The following is a 10875-nucleotide window of genomic DNA, read 5'->3' as shown; positions in this document are numbered from 1 at the left end:
CTGAACTAAGTTGATATTTTTTATTTGTGACAATAGAGCTAAGCTTTGTACATGTACGTATGTATGTATATTTGTATTTGCTCATAAATTGGGATTAAGTGCATTTATTTATTGTCATAAGCATAGGTATGTATTTGCGCACCTGTACTGCAAACGCAAATAGTTGCAATTCTTGTGTTCTTTATTTTTTGTAAAATGAGTTTTAAGAAATTTGATTATTAATTGATATACTAATTGGACAATAATGAAGGCCAAAAAAGTATTTTTCTTACGCCCCTTCTGTCTTATAATGATGCTTGTAGGTGCATATGTATGTTGATATCCATAGGCAGTGTCGCTCTTTTGGTGATTTTAATGTTGCTGATACCGATGGTGATGCTGCTTTCCTGGTAGCTCAGCTTCTGTTGCCGATTTGGTAGCTCCTTTTTTGTTACGATTTCCTTCTTGTTTTTGTGACGTTGTTCGTTTTTGTAGTTGTAGTTCTTTTTATATTTGTTATCACAAGTTTTAACTGAAGTTTGTTTTTTGTTTAAAGTTCGCTGTCTATACTTTTAATGTTTTGTATTTGTTCACACTTCAAAGTTATTTTATTTTTGGTTGTATAAGGCACTGTCGTTCGCGTTAGCGATATTGTTCGTGGATTGTATGTAATCACTTTTGTGCTTTGTAATAAATGTTCACTTTAATTGTTTTTGCTTGTTGTTTCCATAGGTGCCTTTCTTTCCGGCTCGAAGGACCATGGCAACGCGAGGAGGATTTTCTTCGCGTTCGATTAAATAAAACCACTCGCGTTTTATATTTAAAACGTTATAATGTCTATTTATTATTTTAATAATTAAAATATTTATAAGGACATATGTATATTTATTTCCGTCCAACTTTCCGGTGGCCGTTTCCCGTGTGCGCGCGGTGATACGGTAGACTTTGGAATGTTTTACTTTTCTCCACTTTCTTTTTGCAGTACCAAGAAAGTTGAAAAGCAGAGAAGGTGTTAGGGTGCTCCTTCATTACAATCGGTTGATTGTACAATAGCCAATCCAGTCCCACCGTCATTATGACTAGCAAACAATACAACCATTACCAACATCGGCAAAGGAAGTCAAACCGTTTTGCTGGCTACGGCGCGAGCCTACGTCTTCAGCCAGGGTCACAAGCAGCGAACATCCCGTATATTATGCGACCCTGGTTCTCAAGTAAGTTTAATTTCCGAAAGTTTGGCTAATAGTTTGGGTCGTTATAGGAGCAAGTGTGAGATCATGGTGGAGGGCATTGATGGAGTTGCGTGTACGAGAACCAAGGGTAGCGTCCGCTTTACAATAAAAAGCATGTTTTCTCAGTTTGAGCTAGACATTCACGCATTGGTCATTGGTTCGATTACTTAAGTTACCCCCGCGGTTAGCGTCGATATTGGGCAATGGGGACATTTGGCAAATCTTCAATTGGCAGACCCATATTTCGGTACCACGGATAATGTTGATATACTTCTTGGTGTTGATGTCTGGGGTTCGATCGTTGAGAAAGATGTCATACACGGTGGGTGTGATGAACCTCATGCACAACTTACCAGACTTGGTTGGGTTGTATTCGGACCAGCATCAGTTCAGAGCACTTCGAATGCAACAGTTGGAATTTATTGCGCGCAGATTAGAGACGAAGATGAACCTTATTTAGAGGATCTTATCCGCAATTTTTGGAAGCTTGAAGAATTACCCGTTACATCCAAGTGCTTGGATGGTGAATGCGAGCGGTTCTTTGCCACTACTCACCGCCGTACGGCAGAGGGACGCTATATTGTGATGTTGCCCCTCCAGCAAGACTGTCAGCCATTAGGCGACTCTTACGTCAGCGCCCGGCGCCAGTTATCACGCTGATCCGGACATGCATGTAAAATATGTAGCATTTATGAGGGAATATGAGACCCTTGGCCAATTGAGTTGTTCTTGAGCCATTCGTTCAGCTAGGCTGCTATTATATTCCGCACCATGCTGTGGTGGGAAAATTTCGCGTTGTATTTAACGCGTCCACTCCTACTTCGAACGGGCTCTCACTCAACGATTTACAGCTCGTTGGCCCCAGTCAAGATTCGTTAATCAACATTATACTCCGTTTTTGACGTTATGCGATCGCTATCACCGCCAATGTGGAGAAAATGTTTCGCCAGGTACTCGTGGCACCGCAAGATAGAGACTTTTAGCGCATACTTTGGCGTGAATCTCCTTCAGAGGAAGTAATTATTTACCGACTGTCTACTGTCACGTATGGCATGGCGTGCAGTCCTCATAATGCGGTAAGACCTATGCATCAGTGTGCGTACGACAATTTTGACAAGATCCACGATCGCAATATAGGCATTATAGCGCGGGACACAATTCTCTCGTCATTCTACGTGGATGACTTTCTTGTCAGTTGCAGTACCGTCGAAGGTGCTATCACTTTGGCATCCAATATCGATAACATATTGACAGCTGGGCGTTTTAAGCTGCGGAAGTGGAATTCAAATAGTGCCACTGTGTTAACTCATATGGGTAGAGACTCATCGCCTACAGAGTACAGTATTGATGCAGCCCTGACCTCTGTTTTGGGTCTGCGCTGGAGTCCGGTCGACGACAATTTGCTATTCAAAGTGGAACTTAAGCAGCCCGGCGGCATATGCACCAAGCCCAGTGTGCTCAGCGAGGTGGCGAAGCTGTTTGACCCAACGGGATTCTTGTCACCGGTCGTGGTTGTCGGTAAGATATTTATTCAAACTCTTTGGTCCGCAGGTATTGATTGGGATACTCCCCCGACAACTGAATTGCGGGGAAACTTGGCTTAAATTTCGCAATGGCCTCAATGCTCTCAATATGTTGCGGATACCTCGTTGGCTTGGGATGAAAGAGGAGTCGACCACCACGCTCTATGAGTTTTGTGATGCCTGCCAAAGGACATATGCTGCTGTGATGTACGCTAAGACAACCAATCTCCAGGGAAACGTTCACGTGGCTTTAATAACTGCAAGGACTAAGGGAGCCACAATACCTCGTTTGGAGCTGTGCGCGGAACTCTTATTATCCGAAACTCTTCGAAACGTCAGAGAGGCATTAGTATTGGTCAATCAAGTTGCCTATTTGTGGTCTGACTCGACTATCACCCTCTGTTGGCTGCGAAAGCACCCAGACACGCTGAAACCATATGTATCCAACAGAGTTCGGCAGATACAAGAGCTGACTTTGAAGGATGAATGGCATTATGTACGTTCATCGCAAAATTCAGCCGACTCACAGTGCCGCCTAAGTGGGCAAAAATAGAAAAATTCGTTATCTGCAATGTGAACTTGTTTGGTATTTTTGTAAAGAAAATTTATCCACTAAAAATAATTAAACAGATATTTACAAATAATTAATTATATGCCGCTAGGAAGCCACTAAAATCGACAAATTTTATACTAAGAATTTTAATAAGAGCATAGCCATGCGTAAGCACTTCACAGAAAAAAATGTCAAAAATATATTCTTTGAAATAAAATGTTAGTTTGACGTTTCTTGTTTCCATATAGATAGTAGAGGATTACAAGAATTAAAATTTTGGAATAAAATTAAACACAGGGTGTCCCTGCGGTATTCCAGAAAAACAATTTTTTTAAACAAAATTTCACTTTCTGAAGTAATGCGTTTTTCGCTAATGCATAANTAGCGCATACTTTGGCGTGAATCTCCTTCAGAGGAAGTAATTATTTACCGACTGTCTACTGTCACGTATGGCATGGCGTGCAGTCCTCATAATGCGGTAAGACCTATGCATCAGTGTGCGTACGACAATTTTGACAAGATCCACGATCGCAATATAGGCATTATAGCGCGGGACACAATTCTCTCGTCATTCTACGTGGATGACTTTCTTGTCAGTTGCAGTACCGTCGAAGGTGCTATCACTTTGGCATCCAATATCGATAACATATTGACAGCTGGGCGTTTTAAGCTGCGGAAGTGGAATTCAAATAGTGCCACTGTGTTAACTCATATGGGTAGAGACTCATCGCCTACAGAGTACAGTATTGATGCAGCCCTGACCTCTGTTTTGGGTCTGCGCTGGAGTCCGGTCGACGACAATTTGCTATTCAAAGTGGAACTTAAGCAGCCCGGCGGCATATGCACCAAGCCCAGTGTGCTCAGCGAGGTGGCGAAGCTGTTTGACCCAACGGGATTCTTGTCACCGGTCGTGGTTGTCGGTAAGATATTTATTCAAACTCTTTGGTCCGCAGGTATTGATTGGGATACTCCCCCGACAACTGAATTGCGGGGAAACTTGGCTTAAATTTCGCAATGGCCTCAATGCTCTCAATATGTTGCGGATACCTCGTTGGCTTGGGATGAAAGAGGAGTCGACCACCACGCTCTATGAGTTTTGTGATGCCTGCCAAAGGACATATGCTGCTGTGATGTACGCTAAGACAACCAATCTCCAGGGAAACGTTCACGTGGCTTTAATAACTGCAAGGACTAAGGTAATACCTCTAAAGGGAGCCACAATACCTCGTTTGGAGCTGTGCGCGGAACTCTTATTATCCGAAACTCTTCGAAACGTCAGAGAGGCATTAGTATTGGTCAATCAAGTTGCCTATTTGTGGTCTGACTCGACTATCACCCTCTGTTGGCTGCGAAAGCACCCAGACACGCTGAAACCATATGTATCCAACAGAGTTCGGCAGATACAAGAGCTGACTTTGAAGGATGAATGGCATTATGTACGTTCATCGCAAAATTCAGCCGACTCACAGTGCCGCCTAAGTGGGCAAAAATAGAAAAATTCGTTATCTGCAATGTGAACTTGTTTGGTATTTTTGTAAAGAAAATTTATCCACTAAAAATAATTAAACAGATATTTACAAATAATTAATTATATGCCGCTAGGAAGCCACTAAAATCGACAAATTTTATACTAAGAATTTTAATAAGAGCATAGCCATGCGTAAGCACTTCACAGAAAAAAATGTCAAAAATATATTCTTTGAAATAAAATGTTAGTTTGACGTTTCTTGTTTCCATATAGATAGTAGAGGATTACAAGAATTAAAATTTTGGAATAAAATTAAACACAGGGTGTCCCTGCGGTATTCCAGAAAAACAATTTTTTTAAACAAAATTTCACTTTCTGAAGTAATGCGTTTTTCGCTAATGCATAAAATTATTTTTTCAAATGAAGTGTCAGATTAAAAAGCTTGACCTGTGGACAACAGAAGGTATATTTTTTTTAAGAGTTGCATCCTGTTAAAAAATTAGATTGTTAAAAAATTAGATTCNATACCTCTAAAGGGAGCCACAATACCTCGTTTGGAGCTGTGCGCGGAACTCTTATTATCCGAAACTCTTCGAAACGTCAGAGAGGCATTAGTATTGGTCAATCAAGTTGCCTATTTGTGGTCTGACTCGACTATCACCCTCTGTTGGCTGCGAAAGCACCCAGACACGCTGAAACCATATGTATCCAACAGAGTTCGGCAGATACAAGAGCTGACTTTGAAGGATGAATGGCATTATGTACGTTCATCGCAAAATTCAGCCGACTCACAGTGCCGCCTAAGTGGGCAAAAATAGAAAAATTCGTTATCTGCAATGTGAACTTGTTTGGTATTTTTGTAAAGAAAATTTATCCACTAAAAATAATTAAACAGATATTTACAAATAATTAATTATATGCCGCTAGGAAGCCACTAAAATCGACAAATTTTATACTAAGAATTTTAATAAGAGCATAGCCATGCGTAAGCACTTCACAGAAAAAAATGTCAAAAATATATTCTTTGAAATAAAATGTTAGTTTGACGTTTCTTGTTTCCATATAGATAGTAGAGGATTACAAGAATTAAAATTTTGGAATAAAATTAAACACAGGGTGTCCCTGCGGTATTCCAGAAAAACAATTTTTTTAAACAAAATTTCACTTTCTGAAGTAATGCGTTTTTCGCTAATGCATAAAATTATTTTTTCAAATGAAGTGTCAGATTAAAAAGCTTGACCTGTGGACAACAGAAGGTATATTTTTTTTAAGAGTTGCATCCTGTTAAAAAATTAGATTGTTAAAAAATTAGATTCTATTTTTTTTTAAAGTTCAATGAATTATTAAGAGATGGGTATCAATCGAAATGTGTATTAACNAATGAAGTGTCAGATTAAAAAGCTTGACCTGTGGACAACAGAAGGTATATTTTTTTTAAGAGTTGCATCCTGTTAAAAAATTAGATTGTTAAAAAATTAGATTCTATTTTTTTTTAAAGTTCAATGAATTATTAAGAGATGGGTATCAATCGAAATGTGTATTAACTACATGCAGTGAGTTGCCACCTGTTTAAGAAATCAAATTCCACTTGAATTAAAGCAATTAGGTAATTGAAATAGATAGATATCACCATATGGGAGCCAGACGAAATAGGTTTAAGAAGGTTTTAGCTTAAAAATATTACGAATAGGGTTGCCACCTGTTTGTAAAGTCTAATTTAGTTAAACTAAAATAATAATTACGTCAAACCATATGACTACGCCATCGTATTTGTTATTTTGTTCTGATTTCATTCCTTTTAAATTACTGGACTCTTAAATTAACTCAGGAATGTTTTTACTCTTCACTTATTTCTTTCTAAATATGTAAATTTTTTTAATTTTTCTGATACTCATATTGTTATACATATTTCAGTTACCTTATTCCCTCAATTAAAGTGAATTTGATTTCTTAAACATGTGGCAACCCTTCTACGTGTCGTTTAGAACTAAAGTGTTTTCAAAACTAGTTCAGTTGATACCCATATTGTAATATCTAATTCATTTGGCTTATTAAATAACTTTAATCAAATTTTTAACAGGCGGCAACCCTTTTCAAAAATAAAATATTTTATTGCACATCTACAGGTCAAGACCTGTCATTTGACGCCTCACTTTTGAAAATAGAACGAACTATATGTACATACCTATGTAAAAGCCACAAGAACCCAAATTTTCAACTTCAAACTGCATTTACAGTGAAAGTATGAAAGCTATCCAAAAACAAATTGCATTTTTGAATTAGGCGTCCTCAATTTTCCTAAGAAACGAATTATCATTTAAATCCGTCCATAATTCTATTTTTGCCCACATTTTATATGGAAGCACTGTGCGAAACTTCTGCTTTATGGCTTTAATACTGAGGTGGCTTCCGAGAAGCCGCGGCTTTCGGCATCCCACAATTGACGCACAGGAGATTGATGAGGCGTTAGAGTGGCTTGTGAAGATCGATCAAGGGAATGATTTTCTGAAGGACATTAGGTGTCTGCAGGGTGGGTTAGCGTTAGCAACTTCGAGTAGTCTACTTCCGTTAAACCCTTATCCGGATGATCATGGCTTATTACACTACGCATCACTAAATCTACGTTTATAGGCACCCAATCATTCTTCCGAAGTCGACGGGACTAGCCCGGCTGCTCATTAGACAGGCACATATAGACACTCTTCATGGCGGAACCCAGCTGACTCTTCAAATTCTTCGCTGTCGTTTTTGGATTATACACGGGAGAGTAGCGGTGCGTAGCCTGATTCTCAAATGNCTGACTTTGAAGGATGAATGGCATTATGTACGTTCATCGCAAAATTCAGCCGACTCACAGTGCCGCCTAAGTGGGCAAAAATAGAAAAATTCGTTATCTGCAATGTGAACTTGTTTGGTATTTTTGTAAAGAAAATTTATCCACTAAAAATAATTAAACAGATATTTACAAATAATTAATTATATGCCGCTAGGAAGCCACTAAAATCGACAAATTTTATACTAAGAATTTTAATAAGAGCATAGCCATGCGTAAGCACTTCACAGAAAAAAATGTCAAAAATATATTCTTTGAAATAAAATGTTAGTTTGACGTTTCTTGTTTCCATATAGATAGTAGAGGATTACAAGAATTAAAATTTTGGAATAAAATTAAACACAGGGTGTCCCTGCGGTATTCCAGAAAAACAATTTTTTTAAACAAAATTTCACTTTCTGAAGTAATGCGTTTTTCGCTAATGCATAAAATTATTTTTTCAAATGAAGTGTCAGATTAAAAAGCTTGACCTGTGGACAACAGAAGGTATATTTTTTTTAAGAGTTGCATCCTGTTAAAAAATTAGATTGTTAAAAAATTAGATTCTATTTTTTTTTAAAGTTCAATGAATTATTAAGAGATGGGTATCAATCGAAATGTGTATTAACTACATGCAGTGAGTTGCCACCTGTTTAAGAAATCAAATTCCACTTGAATTAAAGCAATTAGGTAATTGAAATAGATAGATATCACCATATGGGAGCCAGACGAAATAGGTTTAAGAAGGTTTTAGCTTAAAAATATTACGAATAGGGTTGCCACCTGTTTGTAAAGTCTAATTTAGTTAAACTAAAATAATAATTACGTCAAACCATATGACTACGCCATCGTATTTGTTATTTTGTTCTGATTTCATTCCTTTTAAATTACTGGACTCTTAAATTAACTCAGGAATGTTTTTACTCTTCACTTATTTCTTTCTAAATATGTAAATTTTTTTAATTTTTCTGATACTCATATTGTTATACATATTTCAGTTACCTTATTCCCTCAATTAAAGTGAATTTGATTTCTTAAACATGTGGCAACCCTTCTACGTGTCGTTTAGAACTAAAGTGTTTTCAAAACTAGTTCAGTTGATACCCATATTGTAATATCTAATTCATTTGGCTTATTAAATAACTTTAATCAAATTTTTAACAGGCGGCAACCCTTTTCAAAAATAAAATATTTTATTGCACATCTACAGGTCAAGACCTGTCATTTGACGCCTCACTTTTGAAAATAGAACGAACTATATGTACATACCTATGTAAAAGCCACAAGAACCCAAATTTTCAACTTCAAACTGCATTTACAGTGAAAGTATGAAAGCTATCCAAAAACAAATTGCATTTTTGAATTAGGCGTCCTCAATTTTCCTAAGAAACGAATTATCATTTAAATCCGTCCATAATTCTATTTTTGCCCACATTTTATATGGAAGCACTGTGCGAAACTTCTGCTTTATGGCTTTAATACTGAGGTGGCTTCCGAGAAGCCGCGGCTTTCGGCATCCCACAATTGACGCACAGGAGATTGATGAGGCGTTAGAGTGGCTTGTGAAGATCGATCAAGGGAATGATTTTCTGAAGGACATTAGGTGTCTGCAGGGTGGGTTAGCGTTAGCAACTTCGAGTAGTCTACTTCCGTTAAACCCTTATCCGGATGATCATGGCTTATTACACTACGCATCACTAAATCTACGTTTATAGGCACCCAATCATTCTTCCGAAGTCGACGGGACTAGCCCGGCTGCTCATTAGACAGGCACATATAGACACTCTTCATGGCGGAACCCAGCTGACTCTTCAAATTCTTCGCTGTCGTTTTTGGATTATACACGGGAGAGTAGCGGTGCGTAGCCTGATTCTCAAATGTGTCGTTTGTCGTCGGAACCGAGATGTTGTCTTAACGCAACAAATGGCTCCGCTACCTCGACATCGTGTCAATGCGACTCGACCCTTCATCGCGTCCGGAGTTAATTACTTCGGTCCGTTCAACTTGCGTATTGGATCCAAAAGATCACGGACTACGGTAAAAACATATTTAGCTATTTTTATTTGTATGGCGATGAATGCTGTCCACATTGAGGTGAGATCTCTCTACGCAGGCTTTTTAAGACGTGTTCACTCGGTTTATTAGCCGGCAAGGTCCCTGCAGGGACTTTTACAGCGACAACGGTACTGCGTTCGTAGGAGCTAACCACGTTCTGAATGAAGATTTGGCTGCCTGGCACCACGATCAAAATATCCAGTCCCTCGCTGACTTGGGGACCCGATGGCACTTCACCACGCCGAGCGCCCCCCACCAAGGGGGATTGTGGGAAGCAGCAGTATAATCTGCAAAGCGGCACTTAGTTCGCGTAGTGGGCACGCAAGCCTTGTGGTACTCCCAGCTACAAACATTGGCGACTCGCATAAAGGCTTGTTTGAATTCTCGGCCACTCGTACCGTTGCACGATGACCCTGACGACAGGTATGCACTAACTCCCGGAGATTTTTTAATAGGGTCTCCGATACTAGCTATCCTAGAGCCAGACGTTTCGGAGATTCCCGCCAATCGACTGAAGCATTGGCAATGGTTACGGCAGATGCACCAGCTCTTTTGGCAACGATGGAATGAGGAGTATTTGGCAACCTTGGATATTTAAAGCTTAAACCGTTTTATCGTTTGAGGGGATTTTTTCAAAAAAAATCTTTAAGAAACTATTTTTATTCATAAAAACTTAATTTTTGGAGGTATATTCAAATCGGTCCAGCTCACTTAAATCTTAATATTTTTACGAAATATTTTGGTGGACGTCTTAAAATATAATAGATTTTGTAATTCCGGCGGAATATTTTTAATTTTGTGTTTATGTCCATATGTATATTTACTTAAGCGAATCAATATTTTACATCAAAGATTTTTATAATATATTTTCTGGGAAGTAGAAAATGTGCAAGGTATTTTATTTACAGACATGTATGTAAACAAAACTACTAAGTATCATATATTTTCTATCGGTTTCCAAATATTTATTTTTTTGCTATTCTCTTATCAAAAGAGTTTTAAATATGTACTATTTTTTTTTTGTATAAAAACAAAGGCTCATCTAAATTTTTAGTATTAGCAACGGGCTTTTTCGTGCTTTTATGAAATTTTACTGAACGCCCAGGCCCGCACGAGTTCGTGCTGACAGCAAATATTCCGGCCCGTTCCCATCACTAGTTTGTAGCAAACGCATGCAAATAAAAACTTAAAAGCATACTGTATTAAAAACACGCTGCTTTTGGTTTTGGGTATTTCAAGTAAAGTTCATACAA

General features: G+C 38.3%; 2 protein-coding genes across 2 annotated transcripts; both read left to right on the top strand.

Moving 5' to 3' along the window:
- The first annotated feature begins 2263 nt into the window (after positions 1 to 2263).
- LOC108363744 (uncharacterized) lies at positions 2264 to 2815 on the top strand. Its single transcript, XM_017617204.1, has one exon. It carries the CDS (start codon positions 2264 to 2266, stop codon positions 2813 to 2815), a length of 552 nt encoding a protein of 183 aa, XP_017472693.1.
- A 926-nt stretch (positions 2816 to 3741) lies between these two features.
- On the top strand, positions 3742 to 4293 carry LOC108363743 (uncharacterized). The gene has a single exon (XM_017617203.1). The coding sequence runs from the start codon at positions 3742 to 3744 to the stop codon at positions 4291 to 4293; it is 552 nt and encodes a 183-aa protein (XP_017472692.1).
- The last annotated feature ends 6582 nt before the right edge of the window (positions 4294 to 10875 follow it).

Source organism: Rhagoletis zephyria, unplaced genomic scaffold (genome assembly GCF_001687245.7).
Source record: "Rhagoletis zephyria isolate East Lansing unplaced genomic scaffold, Rhagoletis_zephyria_1.1 Rzeph_scaffold_01356, whole genome shotgun sequence".
In the NCBI taxonomy this organism is placed as follows: Eukaryota; Metazoa; Arthropoda; class Insecta; order Diptera; family Tephritidae; genus Rhagoletis; species Rhagoletis zephyria.
Note: the sequence above shows the minus strand (reverse complement) of the source record. Positions and strands in the feature narration are given on the sequence as shown.